The sequence below is a fragment of the Bicyclus anynana genome, chromosome 11, assembly GCF_947172395.1.
Source record: "Bicyclus anynana chromosome 11, ilBicAnyn1.1, whole genome shotgun sequence".
Taxonomy (NCBI): domain Eukaryota; kingdom Metazoa; phylum Arthropoda; class Insecta; order Lepidoptera; family Nymphalidae; genus Bicyclus; species Bicyclus anynana.
In genome coordinates this window covers 248,404-269,903 of record NC_069093.1, presented here as the reverse complement: position 1 = coordinate 269,903, position 21,500 = coordinate 248,404, and the positions used below count along the sequence as shown (strand labels likewise).

The 21,500-nt window shown below is 38.2% G+C and overlaps 3 protein-coding genes across 8 annotated transcripts in view; 2 read left to right on the top strand and 1 right to left on the bottom strand.

The window, feature by feature from the left end:
- The first annotated feature begins 6,088 nt into the window (after positions 1-6,088).
- Positions 6,089-10,834, top strand: LOC112051447 (peptidyl-tRNA hydrolase ICT1, mitochondrial). The gene is made up of 5 exons (XM_024090085.2): positions 6,089-6,372; positions 7,138-7,239; positions 7,594-7,677; positions 8,506-8,675; positions 9,494-10,834. Exons 1-5 carry the CDS (start codon positions 6,220-6,222, stop codon positions 9,585-9,587), a joined length of 603 nt encoding a protein of 200 aa, XP_023945853.2. The 5' UTR covers positions 6,089-6,219; the 3' UTR covers positions 9,588-10,834.
- A 191-nt stretch (positions 10,835-11,025) lies between these two features.
- LOC112051450 (clusterin-associated protein 1) lies at positions 11,026-18,117 on the top strand. Of its 4 annotated transcripts, none has more exons than XM_052884195.1 (12): positions 11,026-11,157; positions 12,009-12,205; positions 12,278-12,445; positions 13,730-13,825; positions 14,326-14,543; positions 14,799-14,931; positions 15,417-15,501; positions 15,883-15,975; positions 16,155-16,265; positions 16,524-16,613; positions 17,293-17,425; positions 18,028-18,117. In XM_052884195.1, the coding sequence occupies exons 1-11, from the start codon at positions 11,136-11,138 to the stop codon at positions 17,412-17,414; spliced, it is 1,335 nt and encodes a 444-aa protein (XP_052740155.1). In that variant the 5' UTR covers positions 11,026-11,135; the 3' UTR covers positions 17,415-17,425; positions 18,028-18,117. The 4 variants fall into 4 exon arrangements, with proteins under 4 accessions (XP_052740155.1, XP_023945859.2, XP_052740154.1 ...); XM_024090091.2 differs by having other exon boundaries at positions 16,521-16,613; XM_052884194.1 differs by having other exon boundaries at positions 16,521-16,613; positions 17,293-17,457; positions 18,028-18,112.
- LOC112051460 (uncharacterized) overlaps positions 17,847-21,500 on the bottom strand; it is a 47,956-nt gene continuing 44,302 nt past the window's right edge. The window contains exons 7-8 of one of the 3 annotated variants that reach the window (XR_008251245.1): positions 21,178-21,334; positions 17,847-21,065 (exon numbers count right to left, since the gene is read on the bottom strand). Coding sequence is in view for 2 of the 3 variants with exons in the window: in XM_052884193.1 (XP_052740153.1) it covers positions 21,229-21,334 (106 nt within the window). In the remaining variant the exon portion in view is untranslated. Of the gene's footprint in view, positions 21,335-21,500 lie in introns of all 3 variants that reach the window. The other 2 variants (XM_052884193.1, XM_052884192.1) reach the window with 2 other exon arrangements.

Sequence of the window (21,500 nt, the reverse complement as noted above, 5' to 3'; positions counted from 1 at the left end):
CTTTGTCGATACTGTTTTAAAACCTCGACGTATAGAGTAGTAGTAGAGTGTTATACGTTTGTAAGCTATTTATTTATTTTTCTTTGTGTTGTTCCCACTACCGACCGAGGACACCAAGCGGGTTGCAGGAAGCTGCTGGAGACCGTTGTGTTCGTAAGTCCGTGCAATAGGCCTATGTCCGGTAGTGGACGTCCATCGGTTGCTTATGTTGATGATGAACTGGAAACACGGACGGGAAGAGATTGACGGGTTACTCACCAACACAATAGGCTAACAGGAGAAAAAACACAGATCTCTACACACTAACTAGAAGATATCATAAATTAAACCTGTGGAAAGCGTGAACCCGTTCCAGGTTGACCTTACCATGACCACGATCTTCAGACTTGAAAGAAACGAGAGACGATGAGAAAGCGAAACAAACAAACAGACACATTCTCATTCACAGTAGGTATAGTACGTAATCTGAATAGTTAGCATGTCCTGCGCGTCGCCGCAGTGAGTGCGCGGTGCGCGAGGCTGCTTTCATCAATTATGATAATGTCCGTCCGTGCGTCTCCTCAGCCCGCACGCGACGGCTTTCCGAATTCCGTACATTCGGGTAGCGAGGCGCGCCGCCATCTTGGCCTAGCAACGCTCACTTCTTGTTATTTTGCTATTGCCTGAAGTGTGGCTGAGGTCACATTGTCACTACTTAATCAGAATAAAGAATAAATAATCTGAGAGAGAATAGGTGAGCAATAACACCCCGTTGTGAAAATTTTCAGGAGAAGTAGGGCGCATTCCACAGAAGTATGTAGATTAAAATCATTATCATCATCAGCCAATGGGTATCTACCACTGATAATAATAGGCATCTTTTAAGGGCCTCAAAGTCTTGACCCGCCTGTACCAAGCAGTCTTCTGCAACCCGAACGATATCGTCAGATTACTTATGGAGGGTCGACCAAGACTGCGCTTCCCAGATTAAATGATGATTTTATATTTACTTAGATTTGGATTAAAATGGAGGGTAAGTACGTAAAATTTTAATTTTTGAATTGATTTTTCTAAGAGACATAATTTTATATTTCCTTTTTTTATTTTTTTTTACAGGTATAAGTAAGTACCTACAGTGTTAATTTAGTTAAATATTATTGATTTAACCCTTAATAAGGCAAGGGGAATATATTTCTATTAAAGATAGCCCATAGAATTATCGCAAGCATACAATACAGTTTCTTAGTAAACTGTGAACTAATTACCGTGCAACACTTAACAAAATATGTCGAACCTGAACTGATATGTCAATCAATGTTAAAAGTGCATGCACGTGAAAATAGTAAGAATAACCAACGTTTTCGGTAGATGTGAAGGATAAAAATTCAAATTGTTCTACTAAAAATCCTGTAAGTTGATTATGATTTCTGTATTATGTAACACTTTCAAATTCATTGCACAGACATAATCGGGCAAAGGGAATATATTTCCCACTGAAAAATGTTGGCTGTTACCCCCTACTCCCCCTCTTTTTTAACTACTTTTTCGAAATCTACGGTACCGATTTCTTAAATTTCACTCTAAATTTCATTCTAACTATGACACAGGCTCGCGCCTTATTAAGGGTTGATTATTGTAAGTAATTGTAAATAATAATTTCAAACATACTTTGATATTTTTTACCCAGAATTAAATTAGAATTTTACTCAGAATCACGGTTCAATCAATTTAGTTGTAACGAAATTACCCCTGTTTGTTTTATTCAATGTTGGACAGAAAAACTAAATGTTTTCTCTGAATGACACTTGCATTTTATATGATTAAATTCAATTAAATTCCAAATCAAAATTGGATACCTAACGCTCCATCTGAAAATAGCCTAACCAGAAAAACAAAAAATCCTCGACATGTTACGAAAAACAAAGGACGTGAATTTCTTCTAAAATCACTATTTCATACTATTATTTATTACTAGCGGACGCCCGCGACTTCGTCCGCGTGGAAATTTTTCTTTTAAGCCTTTGTGTTAATTCAGTGTAAAATCTATTGCTATTTCAAATTTCAGCCAAATCCGTTTAGTAGTTGCGGCGTTAAACAGCAACAAACATCCATACAAATTTTCGCGTTTATAATATTTTATAGAATATAATTTATTTAGAAAAACACAAGCGTCTAATGAGTAGGTACTTCTAGCGATCCAGACTACGCGGTTATCTTAACTATTCTTAGATTATTAATTCTAGTCAGGCAAATGACATTTCTGTGATAGTTGCACTTGTCATTTCACTGACTGGAATTAATAATCGTACAATAGTCGTTTAATTAGCTTGTAATTAAGTTTATTAAAGGCGTTATGTCGCTTGTGTGAAATCAATCAGCACTATAATATCAGTTATGCATGAGCGGAGCGGAGCCGGCGGCGGAATGTGCGTACTAGTCTGTATGAAATTCGCTGCAAACAAGCGTTGCATGTTTTCACGCCTTGGGAAATTGGATGACAAGCATTTAATTAATTGATATTTAGCAGGCGTAATACCACAACCAGTGATATACCGATGGTGGTTACATCGACACGTTCATTGGTTACGTTTCATGCGTAAAGTTAAAAGGAAAAAATCGTTTTTACGTTACCTGCTTTGATTACAGTAGACTAGTACGGTAGAGATTTTCTCGTTGGTCTAAATATAGGTGTTTTTTCCCTAAGCAATGGCTGAAGATTAGGTCGCGATATATGAATATGGCAGAACTGCCAGCCTTCTGGACACTTTACCAATTGAAATCGATTTGGAGGAATTCTACGATGCCTGTCTTTAGATTTATACTCAAATATCATAACCCCAAACCCTCCAAAAACCCTAGATGGTTCGAATAACCCGAGATATTAATGTTCTATATTTTACAGTATGATGACGTATGGAACGAAAACGTAGACACTGAGTATTGGCCTTATCCACAAATTCAATTAAATTCGCTCAGCGAGCTATGGAGAGGAGGTAGGAGTCTCTCTGAAGGACAAATCCGGAACGAGGAAATCCGTAGGAGAACGAAATTAATCGTCGTAACCCAAAGGATTTGCAAACTGAAGTGGCAGTGGGCGGGCCATATTTGTCGCAGAACAGATGACAGACTTATTCTGGAGTGGAGACCACGCACCAGCAAACGCAGTGAGGACGCCCTCCAGCTAAATGGTCCGACGACATTTAGAAGGTATTAGGAAGTGGCTGGATGTAGAAGGGCAAGTATATTGTGTGGCGGTGCGCTCTCGGAAAGGCCTATGTCCTGCAATGGACAGATGAATTTATTGATGAATTTACAGTATTTAATATCTCTAGATATATAATATCTCACAAGCCTGGGCTCCAGATGATACCTAAACAGAATCCTTCTCATTTCCATTCATCCCAGAATTAATCCCTCTTTATCCATAAAAAATAAATTCCTAATATGTTTATGTTCATCTCAGACCCTGAGAACGTGTTAGCCTAGCAGATCGATCAGGATTCACTATTAAGGGATTCAAAAAGTTAAGGATACGGAAATAAAAGCGTACGTAGAAATCAGTGAAAGATTTTTATTATTGTAAATCCACCTGAGCCACAAAGTAACAGTGAGTGAAAAGTACAGTTAGCATCATAAAGCGCGTCAATTGTGATAAAATTATTGTCTAAATAGTCTCGTAGAAACGAGAGAGGGCGCTGCGAAGTGGAACGGCGCTCCTAATTAAACCATTCAGAGCGTGAAACTTGCGGCGATTTGAGCATTAACATTTTTCATAAGGCGAATTAAAATGGAATTAAACTCGTCTCTCAGCTAAAACAGAAAGGCAGGCGTTAGGTTATTTTTTTTATTTTAATTACTTTACCTACTTATATTTGAAATGGTAAAATTTCGACTTTCTACGAATTTAAATACTAATTATCTAAATATAAATAATTAAATTATTTCAATTAGGTACCAATTTTTTTTTATTAATCGCTAGGTAGGTATTCCGTTGACATTACAAGAAATCTAGTTTAACTATTTAATCAATCATACTTAAATAAATAATCTATAGCTATTAGTATTTTATTGAGGTAAAGTTTGTGGTGCGGAGCTCTGGATCTGGAAAATTGATTTACCACTAGAAAGCTGCGTTATTTGTGAGTGTTATTGGCTATATTTTATCATCGTATTCTCACGGGAAAGGGAACTACGTGTGAAACCGCAGGGCGTAGGGTAGTAATTAATAACTATTAAATTCCTACAATTTGGAAGTTATTGTTTACGTACCCTAGAAATCTTTATCACTCTGGACTATAAAGATATTTTTTCCTGATGTATAAATGACGTAGGCTCGTAATGGGACCCCACTGGGAAGGTTTTGGCGAGCGCAGAAGCATCGCCTGACGGAGCCCGAAGGCAGAAGCAGAGTATATGGGCAGAACGACTATCTAAGGGCGTCTCCTCTGAGACTTGGACTTTGGCTTAGAGAACCGTTCGGGAAGGGTGTTTATGATCTAAGATGTAAGTAAGATGCAATGTAGCAAAATGCAAAATGAACGAATTTTGACTTGGGTCACTTTGATTCTGCATTTGTCTCTACTCTCTCTCTCTACCAAATAAAAGTGTACAATCTAAGTACCTACAATCTACATAGACTAATAATAAACACACGTATCTCGTTGTCAAACAACTGAAGCACCATAATGCTGCCATAGGAAAATAATGGCGGTCTATCTTCATATGTGCATTTGTATGCGTTTGTAGATATTTGAGCGAACTGGCAGAATTGGGGTGCGTCACTTTTTAGTTCAGGAGACGGAGTCTGGACTTTTTATTAAATGTATGTCACACCTACCACAAGATCACACGGACACATTATTTCTAATAAGTAGTCTTGTTATGATTGATGTAGTTTACTAACTTATAGTTCTCCACACAACATTAAACAAAAGCGTTCTACTCTATATAATGAACAGAATTTCATTAGTCCGGACTTCCAAATGCGTCTCTTTCAATAATTTAATTATTGAACGTATATACAGGATGTCCCGCAAATATTCCGACATGCTCTACAAGTTGATAGCTGACATCAAGGCCTACTAAAATAACGCAATATAACATGTTAGTCTAAATTTTACGGTTTGTATGATAAACTTATTGATTTTTCTACAAAAAACAAAATTACTACCTTCAGTGCAGTGCTTATTTTCAAAAACTTCGTCACAAATGTTATTTTCGTTCCGTAAGGGGTTGATTATGTAAAAATCTAGGAATAAAAAATCTATATTTAGGGACCTATAAAGCCGTGTACCTAATCGGATGATAAGAATAAGACTAGCTGAGTCAGTTGTTGGTTTTTTAGTTACCTAAAGCTTTTTTATTTTTATGTTCCAAAAATATAAAAAATACACTTACTATACTTTGACTTGACCACTTTGTACCTATCACAGATTATTATGATACTATTTTGTATGTTCAATATATTAAAAGTTTTGCTTATTACAAAATCATAGCGTAAAGGAGAGTGGAGGAGAGAAATATTAAACATTGCTTAAAAATTATACCCAAGTCACAGAAGCAGAACTTATTAATAGTATTAATTTAATTACTCATTATCCAGAGCGTAGGTTTACAAAAACCGGCCAAGTACATAAGTTGAAAAATGTTGGAAGAAAACCCATCAAAGACCTATCCAACGATCCCCACATACATGAAATAAACAAGTAAAAAATAATTCATCCCCACTATACATGTAGTGGAGGCGGGAGCTCCTAAAAAAATAAGTATTTCTCAAAATTTTATTTTAGGATTTCACATTGTTACATTGTTTACATTTTTAATGTAAGTACATGCTCATGCTAATTTCCATAGTAATACGGATAGGACGGACAGACAGACGGACATGGCGATACTATAAGGGTTCCTTGTGGACTACGGAACCCTAACAATATAAATATAAAAATCACAGCCACAGATTATTAGAAATTCTCGAAGTCAAAGTCAATGTAAAACCACAGAAAACATACTATAGTTACTATAAACAATAAACTCTTTGAGTCTATGATCCATTTTATTGTCAGTCAGTCATGCTATCTATTAAATTAATCTGTGGTCATGCTCTTTCAGTTTGTTTATGTCAATTGTCAATGTCAAAAAGTGAGGTTACTCGGAAATAATTATTATAAATGCAATAAATAAATTATATTTTTTGTTTTTGTCCTGAAACTCTGCATTTCGGGCTAAGTACTCGCTAAAATAATGGCTCTAATGCCTTTCCGTACGCACGTAATGCGACTGGTCGCACAGTGCGGGAATTATTGCACACTACAGAGGTCTATGGCTTACAAAAGCGCGATTTCTTTGGAAACCCTGTATCCAAATAGTACTTTGAAGCTGTCCACACCTTCTTTTGTGAGTATATTTCAGTTTCTAAGTGATAAAACTTTTTGATTCAGTTTTTGTAACTTGTGTCGGCTAACCATTACTGGACAGGCTATCTGGATTCAATTAATTACTTTTAAACTATTTTTTTGTTAAATTCTACATATCCAATTTATATTAAATCAATGTAAACATTCGCTGTGATGTTTGGAAGCCCCTACCAACGTATGTTTACTAGTTAATGTTCATCGGCAGACATGATGATGACACCAACTTTCATCTGAATGCAACTATGTCTCATGCTGATGTGAACTTGTTTACATCTGTCTTTTTATATTGACTCACAAAATTAACTGTGTAATGTTTGTTACTAGTAATATCAGAGCAAGTGACTGTTCTAGACATCTGCACGTATCTAGCATGTGTCCATGACATATCTTGTGATAAGATAGATACCTTCGGTGACCATTGAGCAATAGCCCTCTTGGCATTGACCAAGTCTTAGTCTTTGTAAGCAGTGGGATAAAAGAGATAAAATAGACAGTTATTTGTGGCACACACACTAATTGGGCTGATGAGTGGAAACAACACACACTCACTAAAGTATGATCTAACAAACATTTTACCAGTTTAGTCTAGAAGTCCAGTATGTATCTATATCTATCTATCAACTCACTGCTGAGCTCAAGTCTCCTCTCAGAATGAGAGGGGTTTGACCAATAGTCCTCCATGCTGGCCCAATGCGATTGGGCAGAATTTTTCATGTTGTTAATCTGTATCAATCTCATCTTGCAGACACCAAATCCTAATGAGAAGTTCTCAGGCTTCATCCCTCTGAATAAGTTAGAAATACAATACAGTGCTAGCTCAGGACCCGGGGGACAACATGTCAATAAGGTTAGTATTATAACTGATTGTGATTGTGTAAGGTTTTATAGATTACACAATTGAGTGCAAAGCAGCATTGTGTGTTTCAGTTTGAAAAGTATGACTGCTTAAAGATAACAGGCACATAAAATTCTAAATTCATTTATTTCAAGTTGACTGTTTACAAGTACTGTTAAAATGTCAGGTTTGTCCATTTGTACCTTACTATACTATACAGTACTGCTACCACCGGCATGATGCTTAATACTTATGCCTCTGGTGAATGGCCACAGGGCTATGTTCCTTGCAAGGACTAAGTTGATAGGTGTCCTATTTCCTTGCACTATCGACAACATTAAAATAATTAACAGTTATAATTTCCAGGTGCACACAAAAGTGGATTTAAGATTCAAGCTCAGTGAGGCGGATTGGATCCCAGCTGAAATTAGAGACAAAATGATTGAACTGGTGAGTAGATATTGATCAATTTATCTTGCATGCAGGCAGGATTTAAATGATATCTTGCAAGTAGGTTTAATGACTCTTTTGCAATAAGGCGTAAAAAAGCGGTCTGTCCTACAGAGATTACGTGCTAGCAGCAATGGCATCCTAAGGGTATTGTCTGCTAGGCCCGACTGCCCGATACTAGGCCACTGTGTGGAAGTAGCTATAGGGCGTTCATGATTGTTGTTTAAAATATTATTAGAATTTCCAATGTTACTAACTGTACTAATTTAATTTATTAAGTAAGATAAAAATGTTACCTACTATACCTGTTAATATATTAACAAAATATGGATTTGTAATTCTGAAATAAATTAATATTATTATTATTATTAATGAGGAAAAATTAAAGAACACTACAAAGTTGTGAATATTTACTGGTTTTATTAAGATTATGCATTGTCAGATACAAAATATAAATACCATTAAAGTTTGATATACCAATAAAACTAAAAGATATGCTAGCAATCAAGACATTTCAATTAAATTTCAAGAGCCAGAGAAATTAAAATGCCAGATTTGTGTTTGTGTCTTTTTGCTTTAACCCTTCAGGGTAATTAATTTTTTTGTTTTTAACATAAAGTATAGGCTATCAGGGATCCTCATGCCTTGTCTGTAAAGCTGTCTACAACTCTTTCCCCAACAAACTAAGTTAAAAACGATTTTAGTTATCACCATACAACCTACTTAGCTTGCTAGCAGCAGTTTGCTGCCAAGCCATTTTATTCTTTATCACATTATTGTGATTTGTTAAATGGTAAAAATTAACACATAATTTTTCGATTGATACAGCACAGTAACAAGTTGACCAAAGAGGGCTACCTGGTCATCCGCTCTGACGCCACAAGGACACAGCAGCTGAACCTGGCTGACTGTCTGCAGAAGCTGAGGAACATGATCCGAGATGCTGCCGTGACTAAACGGGAACCGAGCCCTGAAACTGAGGAAATGATTAGACAAAGGTATAACTTTTTTTACTTCTAAGAAAGCTAGCGTTAAAAAAGTGGAAGTTCCATGCTTATTTTTGGCACTATGTAACACATACACACAATGAACACAATATTATGTTCATTTATGTTCTTGTATTATACCTAACACCTATTACCTACAGTTAATATTAGGAATTATTATTCAAGTGGACATAAAGTAATAATCAATGCTGGTAGAGTTAGATGCAAACTTTACAATGTCTCGGAAATTAGCTGCCGTTGCTAAACACATGCAGTACATAAAGTGTGCTCGAGGCAATTGCGGGTTGGAGAGAAGCGGGGTGATGCTCCATTGCTGCTTTGCTATGTTACTGTTTGCATTGTGCATCTTAGCACAATGTTTCATTATGTTTAGATTTGTTTACTTATTCAGTTTCATATTCTTTGAGAAGTTATCATTGCGACTGCGATTTCACCTGATGTTCAGTGACAATGCAGTTTAGGATGGTAGAGACATCATAGTCATATTTTATTCATAAATGTTCATGTTGGTCGTCACAAATAATTGTAATTATAATTATAAATAAATTCTAAAGATATTTCTAAATTCCAATTTACAATAAGGTAATTGTCATAAAATTTTATTTTCTATAACTAGGAATTGGTTATAGCTATAGAAAACCTTCTTGACGAGCCAAGCTTTCAGTTTGTTTTAAATGTATTATTAATATTTTATTGTATTTTTTTATACTTTGTGAAATCCTATGGTATTGGAATTAACTGAACTTGGAAGAAGTATAGTTTATTTGTGTAACTTTAGTTTGTTAGAGTAATATGCTCTTTATTTGTAGGCACTTAAAGGCGTCGCGACTGCGTGTGGCGATGAAGCGCGAGGAGGCCCTGAAGCGCGCGGAGAGGCGGGCGCCGACTGTGGTGGACTTATGATTTTTCTATTAAATTGGGTACTTTGCTACTGGGGAACTATGCGACATGATAAAATAGAGACATATGTCCATGGCATACTATGGTTTCACTTTCTGGGTGTCTAGTCCATTGCAGCAGAACCCGACAATCCTGTTCTGCAGAGCCCATTAACGACGTGGCTTTCCCACTCGTGTTATTCTCCCTGCCCAGCAAAATGATGAACTTGAACTTTGGATGGTGTGAGGCTTTGGCTGTGGCTAGTTACAAACATTTAGCATTCCAGTACAATGTTGGTTGTTGATGACAAAGTTTGCTCTTACAATGTGGCTGCTGATGACAAATGAATACACACATGTCTCATTCTCAATCATTGTGATCAGTCGTTATAGTTCTACACCCAGCGAAAAATACTTCACCATTTTATTATGAAAATGGTGAATACATTAACAGTTGTTGTTATGTGTAACATTATTGAAAATTGCTCTTATTAAGGATCAAGACTTACTATTAAACATTTTATGTTGTGATTCGTATGTAGTAGTCAATGCTGTGGTCTTCACAGCTTATTTAATATTATTAACAACAACTGTTAATATGTGCCCAATTTAAAAAATATAAATGTGTAATAATAATGAATAAAAAATGTTTAGATGTAGCCCACATTGTAGTTAAGTTCAAACAGCTTTGTAGGTACTGAAACTGCAAAAAAGTCAAGAAATGTTTTTATACGTATTTTTACATATAACTTATGTATAAAATCTAAAATATGTCAGGTTTTATGTTTTATATTTTTATGTTTAATTCCTTTTAATGCCAAAAAAACATTAAAGTTTCTTCATACATATAATACCTGAGTGCATGTTTAAACTAATAAGTAAATAAACAAACTCATCTGCTTTACAACATTAGTAATGTTAGTAATGTAAATCTTTATTAACAAGTGACCGTCAAAGTTCGTCAAAAAAAAGCTACAACATGAGTGTAAAATTTATCTCAGTCTAATAATTAAAGTATAATGTAATTTATTGTATAAAGGTGAACACTTTTTAAAAGGGCATGGTGATTTTTTGTTCTTTTTCTGTCCACATATAATCTAAACAGTAGAGTTTAAAGCAAATAATAAGTGTATCGATAACTCTGGCCAATTTCCTCTATGATCGATAATAATAGCTACTGTACCTTGGCTGTTTAAACTTTAATGAATAAAATTATTATTAATATTAGGTGTAGCTTCAAACTTGAATTGATTAATAAATATGTAAAACATTTTAATGCGTTTAATTTTAACTTATACTTACTTAGGTAGTACCTAGTTCACCAAAATAGTTTAAGAAGATATGGAATATTTTGCCCAACTACTCTCAGATTCTCTCTCTAGAAAAAAAACCTACCACAGAAAAAATATTGCTGTACCTGTCATATCTATGGTAAACATGAATGGTATGACAAAAGGTTTCCATGACAACAAGCCTATAAACAAATATGTTTTATCAATAACATCAACCCTTCGTTTTAAAGAAAGTTTCAAGTTATAACTGAATATAAGGTGTTGGTGATTAAACGTAAACCATGTCATACAGGGATCTGAGAAGTGAGTGAGTGGGATCCAAAAGATCCATACTTATGTGTACCTAATTAGTCTTTCCTATCTATCCTATCTACTCTACTATATGGATCTTTTGGATCCTTCTTATAGTTAGATGTATTTCAAGGATGTTAATCTCGTATTAGTAGAACACTTTTGAAATACAAATATATAGGTACACCATACATATAGGTACACCATTGAGCTGTGATTCTCAAAGAAGATATCTCAGTCAGTTTTGAAGAACCGATCACTAGGCTCTCCAGTGCCATGCCTCGTGGCTCGTGCATTTCGTTTTCGTGAATGACGCAAATGAACACAATTTTTAAAGTTCTAGTGAACTATGGAGTTTGGAAACTTTCATGTGTCCCAATGTCGACCGCACCGAAAAGTGCAGCGCTGTCGACCCTCCACAGTTGAAGAGGCTACACTAAACGAGTTTCACTTGATGTACGCTAGTTCTGGGGGCTCGGGTTGTGGACATTTCTACAGGCCTATGTCTACTCGTAGCAGTTTATGTACCTACTATACCTATAGTCTGGCAAGTTTGTTGGTAACACTCCCATGATATGCGGCCGACGGGCAGATAAACTGCGCGGGTGTGAAATCGTGCGTGCGCGGAAGTGACGTTCATCAGTCATGGGTTTTTCATTCATCGCTCCACGCCCCCCGCCTCGCGCACATCATCGGGAGTATTACGAACGAAGTTCCCAATCTATACATCTACTAATATTAAAAACGCAAAAGTTTGTTTGGAACATAGATTTTCGATTCGGTACAAGGTTTGGAAGGATGGGTGTTTGCTACTGTCACGCAAATAAATAAATGTTATCACAGAGTGTGTTAAACTTTCCCAGATTTTAGCGAAGCTATGCGCGCTTTGGGCTTCCCTCAACAAATATCCGTGGAAAGCTTCCGCAGCCCGAACTGGGCGCTGGTGGAGGAGTGCCTGCGCTGGCTGGCGGCGCGCGTGGAGCCCGACGCGGCGCTGGCCGGCGGCCGGGGCTCCGTGGAGCAGCGGGTGGCCATGGTCACGCACGCCACGGAGCTGTTTGTGAGTACCTAGCGGATAGCCATCGGTTTTACATACAAGCTACTGGATTGACACATACGAACAATTTGGCAGCACTCTCGCGCCAACTTGACGCTGAACGGCAAGAAGCTGTACGGCGCGGACGGCTGGGCGGTGCGCGAGCTGCTGAAGGTGGCCGGCCTGCTGCGGGCGACGCTGCGTGCGCCGGCGGACGAGCAGCATGCCGACGCCGACCCGCTGCTGTACGACGTCAGCGGCCGAGTGAGTGGCGGCTCTTTACTAAATTCATTTACCTATTTTAAATAGGCTTAGTTAACAAAGACTTTTGAAACGTTCGGTCCGGAAGGCAGGTTTTCTGAGAAGAAACAAAGAAGAAGGTTCGTGTCCGGTGACAAGTGCTCGCTGTGGCACAAGTTCCCTGATCTTTCTCTTTTTGTCGTGAGAAGCTAGGCTGGCGCTTGACTACAATAATGCCTGCTGGCAAGCAGTAGTGCGGCCTGAATTAGAGCGCTCCAAACTAGAAGAAGCTTATTCGCTGGTTCTCTCGGGTCATGTAGGACTCGCAGTTTTATGTCAAAAGTTTAAATGGAGATAAGGAGGTACCTGTATTTTTATTGATTTTTATAAACCAGACTGATCGATGGATTCGAACGGTTGCGGTACAATAGTAAAGGAGTCTACAAAGTTTAACAAATATAGAAATGAAATGTCTGTACTGTACAAAATTCATTTATTTCAAGTCGGCTCAGTTTACAAGCACTTTTGACACGTCAGTTGACTATTTGTAAAGATTCTACCACCGGTTCGGAAGGCAGGTTCTGCTGAGAAGATACCGGCAAGAAACTCAACAGTTGCTCTTTTGAAAAAGTCATACAGTATTACAATTTACATTTGATAACAATTAAATTACAATTTCTTATAGTTTTATTTCCTGTGTGAAGGTGGAAGCTGATCCAATGGCCTCCAAGCACCTTTGTCGTTAAGGAACTCATCAATAGTGTAGTAACCTCGACTAAGTAAATGTTTTTTAACACATTGCTTAAAGTTGTGCATTGGCAAGTCCATCACAGTCTTGGGGATCTTGTTATAGAAGAGTACACCCAAACCCACAAAAGATTTTTTAACTCTTTGGAGACGATATGCAGAAATAACTAACTTATGCCCGTGTCTAGTAAGACGTGGGTTTAGATCTCCTTTTCGTTTGTACAAATTAATATTTTGTCTTACATAAACTATACTGTTATATATATATTGACAGGCTACTGTTAAAATGCCTATTTCTTTAAACTTTTGACGAAGGGACTCGCGTGATTTTAGTTGATATATTGCTCGAATTGCTCTTTTTTGGAGTACAAATATAGAATGTATATCAGCAGCCTTGCCCCACAACAAAATACCGTAAGACATTACGCTGTGAAAGTACGCAAAATAAACAAACATATACATAGATATATACCTAACAACGTCTAACGTTTTATATCTTACGGAAAGAACACTCTTAAGTCTTATAATAATTTAGTTAATTAATTAAGTTTGTTGTCGCAGGTCAGTGAGATCAAACAAGCCCGAGCTCTGGCAACTGACATCACCGCACAGGGAGCGTTCTTGTACGATCTGCTGGCGAAAGAGCCGGAGAATAAGGTAAATAGGAGACTCCGACATATAAGTTGAACCAAAATGCGGTCATCTGTGCAGATGCATGTAAGTAGGTATATACGTGCGATGCGTGCACTGTGGTTGTCCAGTACCTACCTACCTACATTAAATTAAATATCTCAAATAGGTAGTTGATTTTTTTTACTTTTAAACAAAAAATAAAAAGAAATTAAATGATTTGATAAAGATAAAGGTATTCTCAGCTAAAACAGCACTAAATAGGTGGCTTAAAAATATCAAATGAAAGCCACAAATCCCATCCGAACTCAAATTCAATTCGCATTATTTCAAGTTGATTTCTGTGGGAATATGTTACCCTCCGATTAACACATTAAAGTGAGCGTTGAATTATCATTGCCAATGTCTTCAGCCGTCGGTCCAAACTTTATCAATCCCGCGCTCCCATTGAAGTAATGTGGCGGATCTATGCTTGTGCCTGCAATGCAAATATAGCTTGAGAATTTGTTGCACGGATGTACCTACAGGAGCAACGCGACAAGGCTCTCTCGCGGCCGCTGGACATGTCGTCGCTGGAGGCGGCGCTGTCGCGTGCGCTGGCGGCGCTGGCGGCGCGCGTGGCGGCGCTGCGTGAGCAGATCGACAGCGTGGCGTCCAGCGAGGCGGCGCTCGACGCCAAGCTGGAGCGGCGCCGCGCCGAGCTGCAGCGCGCCGAGAAGCGCCTGCACACCGTGCAGAAGATCAAGTGAGCTAGGCACCCTCCGGTCATTCGGGACCACGAAGGTCAAGTGAACTATCCAAAAACTCATCGTTCATCATTAAGAGTTCGCGCTGACAAAAAGAGTTCAGGCTCAGGCTCAGCGTTCCGTGCAACGTTTGCATTGTAACTTTATACCACTGCGCAGACAACAGGTAGTCAAATATGCGCTTTGCTATGAAGTTACAAATATTACAAATACCGTGGAACGCAGATATTGAGTAATTTCTAATTTTATCCCAGGCCGGCGTACCAAGGCGAGTTGACGGCCTTAGAGATCGAGATAGAAGATCTGTGGGAGCAGTACGTGCTGCGCTACCGCTGCGTGGAGGCGCTGAAGCATCAGCTCAGCCTGCTGGAGACGGCGCAGGCAGAGGTCTGACAGGATCGCCTTATTTGTCATTTCTTTATAAACTTCACAAACATCTTAAGATCATGTTACACGATTGTAGTTAATCTTTACCTACTTACATGTTACATTTAATTTTTGAAAAGTCTATCATAAAAGTTCAGGTAGCATGCTCTACGGAAAATGTCCTATGGACTCGAAAACGACCCGGAATGTCATTGGTCGATTAACTTTGTGAGTTTATTTGGACATAACGCATGTGATATAATGAAATAGGAATGTATCTGCCGCAAATGCAGTCTACGAGAGACTCCAGAACATTTCACAATATGTCATTTCTTGTAAAGTGCACAATCAGTAGCAGTCACCTCCTTTCAGTTCTCGGGAGGAATAAATGACAGTGCGGACCTCGAAAGTTTTCCTAAACGCATAGGATCTTATCTACTCCGCAAATTTTTTAGAGCTCCTTTCACCGGTCATGGTTGGTAGCAACTAACCTTGTGTTTGTCCAGGCCGCGGAAGAGCAGCAAGCAGCCATCATGCAACTCATCCACAAGTACGAAGCGGAAGATGTACTGGGGAAACTGAGCGACTCTGGTAATCATTACTCATCGTCATCAGCACTACAATGTAATGTCGCACAGCAGGTCAGGCCAGCAGGCCTTCCTCCTTGTACGAAGCTGCTCCGATGCGAGTTGGCACTTTCCATTATCTTTAAACAATGATAATTTTTAAAGGTTAAAAAGTTAGCCGTTAAAATGTTTAAAGAATAGCCATATTTTCGATATGATCGATAAATACAATGCCCTCTAGTTAGTAATTACTGTGTTACGAAAATAGTCAACTGTTTCGATCTTTAGTGATCGAAATCATTACTTTTTCGATGTTGGGTCGTCTCCTTTAACGGTGCAGCTTTTATGGTTACAGCTGATGGAAGTAAGCGTAATATTTTTGTTATAAATATATGTATGTTGTTAGACGAGTCGGAGTCGAGTGACGAGGGCAAGGAGTCCGCGAAGCAGCCGCGCCCCGCCACCAGGCCGAAGACCAGGCTGCGTATCAAGACTGCGGGTAATTTGGAATTGAGTTCTATATCTCTAACTGAAATTTGTTTTGACTAATAGCAGAGATCTTTTTGACCAATAGCGGTAGCATCGAAAATATTTCTCTTTCGTTGCGATGAGGCGCGATGCTGCTGTCAACTAGTGTTGCTGTCAGTGTCTTGTATAAACCGGCACGTTTGTCTGCAGGCGTGGGCCCGGACGCGCGGCACGCGTTCGGCAGCATGCAGGCGCGCGACGAGCTGCGCGACCTGGACGACAGCTCCGACAGCGACCTCACCGACACGCAGCTCTACGCCGGTCAGTGACTGACACTTGATGATTTAACCTAGACTCTAGATCGTATGCTCTACCTTCGCAACATCCACCGACTCTTTGAACTATGCACTCCACCTATTGCACGCGAATCGTTGAAACTTGTTGGTGATTTTGATCCTTTTGCGGATCCTCTTATTTGTAAAGATAACTCTTGTTCGCCCGCTGAAGGCCCATGGTTAGCGCCTTCCTTAATGTTGTAGAGATATCGGTCAGTAACGGTGTCCATACCACCCGCAGCAGGCGAGGGCGCGGGCGGCGGGCGCTGGTCGCGGCCGCGCCCCGCCACGCGCACGCTGGCGCCCGCCGACGACTACGCCGACCTCGTGCACGGTATGCTGTACCTATGCTATGATGCTGCTGCAGTGTATATGTTACCGTTACATTGTAAAATAATCTCACTCATGATATTATAATCTGCCGTCATATTCTGAACTGAAATTTCTGTTCACAATATAACGGCAGATATATATCACGAGTTTAAGCGGACTCAAAAATATGAAAACTATAATGTCGAACAAAGGTTATGATTCATAACATTTGACAGGACAACTTAATTAACAAATCGAACTGTATCCAAAATAAGACCCTAGAATGGCGGAGAATGACCTGGAGTGGAGTCACGCACTTGTGAACAACGTGTGTAGGGTTAAAGAATTGTTTGACAGATATCTAACACTCCCCTTTTCCACTCAAGTCACTCTCCCCGCCTATCCCAAGTAACCCATAAAGAATTACACAACAAGAGATGTGGACGGCTCGAACGCCACGAGCACACTGAAGCCGTCCGTCGCACGTACCGCAAGTCGTTGCAACGCGGCGACAACACGAGTGAGATTATAAACTAACGTATTTTACAATCTGACAGTGACGTACACCTACACTCTCCACTAATATTGAAAACGGGAAAGTTTGTTTCTTGTCAGTCCTGTTTCGAGCATCTCGACCAGAGATTATCGAGAAAAAAAACGCACATCATTTTGTCTTTACGAGATATGCCTTCAACCCGCAGGCGGCAAGGCGGAGGGCTCGGAGGCGTCCGAGGGCTCGCTGGGCAGCTCCTCCGAGAGCGAGCTGCGCCTCACCAGCGCGCACCCCGGCCGCACCTCCGCGCTCAGCGACAACGAGTTCTAGCTCCCGCCAGAGTAAGTGGACTAACTAGCGCGTGCTCCACAGAGTAAGTGGTCGTACATTGACTAATACAAACACACACATGCTGTTTACTTATTCCGGTTTTTATAAATCGTTAGGGTTGTATCCTTCAAAAGGTGAAATCGGTACCCCACGTACGGTACGATATGTTTTCCTTCTGTTTTGTCTGTTATGAGAATAATACAGGTATGAAATTTTATTAAGGTATGAAATACAGGTATGAAATTGTATGAAGTAGAAATACAGGTATGAAATTGTATGAAGTAGAAATACAGGTATGAAATTGTATGAAGGTATGAAATACAGGTATAAAATTGTATGAAGGTATGAAATACAGGTATGAAATTGTATGAAGGCAAGTATACAGGTATGAAATGAAATATTGTTAGGTAGCTACAACAGTAAAACAAAATATTTAATTATAAAAATAAAATTTATTCACTTTACAAGCGATACATTTTTGCATTTAAATAGATTCGATCCTCTATATACAGATTATTCCGTGAATAACTTTTCGAGAAAATAAAAAACTAAATCTATGTTATTAAATTATAATCGCGCATTTTAATCCTAATCTTAGTTGTTTTTATTACAGAAAACTGGAGTTTAAAACACGCGACTTTAAAACATCACTATAGGTATATATACATTTTTATATTAAAACAATAAAAACATTAAAGTACATAAATATAATGCCTTTTTAATAATAATCCTTATATTTACAATAATTAATTACAGTCTAGTACTTAACAGTAATTTGAATACAAAGTTTAATAATCTCAATAATATATTATTCTATGTATATTCAACAATGCTACGATATAGGTAGAAATAGTAGAAAAAACTATAATCTCAAAATTATACAAGTAATAATATTGGTAACAAGAATTATAGCTACAATATTAGTGATGCCCAAAATGCTTTGATCTTGCTGTCTTATTACACAGAATAATAAGGCTTTTTAATGGGTACCTATACAAACTTGGGATGATTGTAAATAATGAATGCTTTATTAATTATTTAGTATTATTACATTTCCTTAATAATAAAGATGCTTGGAGGCCGTTGGATCAGCTTCCACCTTTCACACTGGAAGTAAAACTATAAGAAATTGTATTGTTTTTTTTAAAAGAGCAACTGTTGAGTTTCTTGCCGGTTTCTTCTCAGCAGAACTTCAACAGCCTTCCGAACCGGTGGTAGAATCTTTACAAATTGTCAACTGACGTGTCAAAAGTGCTTGTAAACTGAGCCTACTTGAAATAAATGAATTTTGAATTTTATACTATTTATAATTGATGGATAGGTATTCTTGTTTTGTTTCGCTGATTTGATCTTCGTTAATCATGCAATATTTGGGCACCACTAATTACTAGGAATACGTTTATATGTAATTAAATATTTTACAATTTAATTGAGCAAATTTAGATGTGTAATTTATTTACATACCAATCGATAACAATTTGTTCCGCGACGCGCTTTGGCAGCGATTAGGTACATAGGACTTGAGTTTAAATATGTGTACAAGATTACGTCTAAATCGATACATTACATATACAGTTTACACATGGAAATGCTACTTCGATGCGACCTCACTTTAAGTTTTCAGCGTCTACTAAAAATTATCTCCAGGAAAAATGCTTCTTGGTTTAAAAGTGTTTTGGTATTCTTTGCAATAAAGCTTAATAACACAAAATTACCGTGATTATGATCGAAAAGATTTTTTAAACAGACAAATGTCAGCGTTTCAGGATTAGGGTGCCCATACACAGTCAATATTGTCAATATTATTGACAGGAAGTCGTAGCTCGGCAATACGAGATTTGTTTTACTTGCGGTTTTCTTAGGCGCAACATTACTTTTTTTATACTTTACAAGTTAGGCCTTGATTACAATCTCACCTGATGTTAAGTGAGGATGCAATCTAAGATGGAAGCGGGCAACTTGTTAGGAGTAGGATGAAATTCACACTCCTTTCGGTTTCTACACGACATCGTACCGGAACGCTGAATCGCTTGGCGGCACGTCTTTGTCGGTAGGGTGGTAACTAGCCACGGCCGAAACCTCCCACCAGCCAGACCTGGACGAAATAAGAAAACCTCAATCGACCTCAGAATCGAACCCAGGACCTCCGTCTTGTAAATCAACCGCGCATACCACTGCGCCACGAAGGCCGTCAATAATAATTAATATAATTAATATACGGCCGTATACTTAATAATTACCATTGTGTAGGCTTCCTTACACGACTAAGTACAGTGAGCGTCAAATAAATTTGCCATTCTGAAGACCGTTTTCCGAATATCCGACCCACAAGGCACAAGATGCGCATAGCAATTGCTGAATATTTATTTATTACTTATATATAGTACCTATTTATTTATATTATACGATTTATTACTGTGGGGAGAGAACTCTTGTGGTCTGCATCAAAGTAGCCTTACACTAAAAGTCTTAAAGTACAAAAGTTTAAACTTAAAACGAGTCGTATAACACAGATATTTGACGATACAGGTTTACATTAGTTGTTAGTAAAGTGTAGTTAGTATGTGTGTCCATTTGTTTATAATATATCGGAACACTGAAACATTAAAAAAGCTAAAAAGGATAAAATTTGATAATGTAATACGAGTATTATTGAATTAATCTCCTTATAAGGATTACAATCAAAAATCGAAATACGAGGCTTGCGTTATCGCTCTTGATATAATCATAAGTTCCAATAAGTGGAATTGATTTATTTGGTTTTCATCCCTCAAATGTAATTTAGCTCATGTATCCAAGCGACAACGTCACTTCGTCGTTTTTGAAACAAAATAAATTAATTATTCAGTGTTCATACTGGTCTTCCATAAAGTTGGTGGTATCCATTCAATATACAATTAGTAAGCTTATTTATATTAAATCGCTGTAGTGCTACGTTAGTAAAACAAGGTGAGTTAATAATTAGTTACAACTACCCACATAAAGCTATCGTGTTTAGTTTGGTTCAGTGTATATTCTAATGTTAGCAACAAATACTATGTATTACAGTATACATACAACTACCCTACAGCTGTTTTGAAAGACCACTTTCAACATCTTATCGAGATTAGACCATCTTTCCAGGATTTTTGTTTTCATTTTTTGCTATTAACAAACTTGGATAGGGATATCAAATATCAAATATAGAAATAAGATTTTGTTTACCTTTTTATCTACTTAGGTACGTATAAATATGTTTAATTTCACTTAATCGGAGAAGTTACTTGGCCATATCAGCAAGCAAAGGTTATTTCAGTAACGGATATTATGGAGAAACTATTGGTTTAGCAATATGTATGTATGTTAAAAGTTATCTATCAAAAGGCTTTTTATTAATTAATTAATATTATTCTCATAGAATAAAAAAAAATAATCAAGCTAAATATATTATGTAACACTTGCAAAATCTTATATAGCCTAAGTACATTTATATTTACAGCTACATACAATGTAAGTCTTCTGATATGTTATTAATCTAACTCTAAGATATAACTCTGAGCTTTTATTTTTTATAAAATTCAAGAATCGCGCGGGCTTATGCGTTTAGTATTATATGAATGGCTCTGAAACCGCCGCTAATGGTGTCTACCGATTTGATTGAGTTTGTTGTCACTTGCTGCTGACCGAACAGTCAGCGCAGCACGCTGCTTCAGTGCGAGCGCCGCTCGGTGTCGGTGAGCATGCTGCTCGATCAGTGCGAGCGCTGCCCGGAGTGAGTGAGCACGCTGCTCGGTCAGTGCGAGCGCTGCCCGGAGTGAGTGAGCACGCTGCTCCGTCAGTGCGAGCGCTGCTCGGTGTCAGTGGAGCTGGCCAGCGAGTCGTGCTGCTCGGCTGCGTGCCGGCTCTCGTCGCACACCGCTATGAACTGCTCCGCGTACGCCCTGCGGAGAGACGACCGAGTACAGAGTGCGGCCAGTACCGAAGTTTGCTAATTTCACAGTCCGCAGTTGTTCAGAAGCTCGGTGTAAAGTTATTTGAGGCGAACTGTACTCGTACATATATTAGACAATGGGCCGAAGCACTTTGTTTTATTTTGTAATTCAAGAT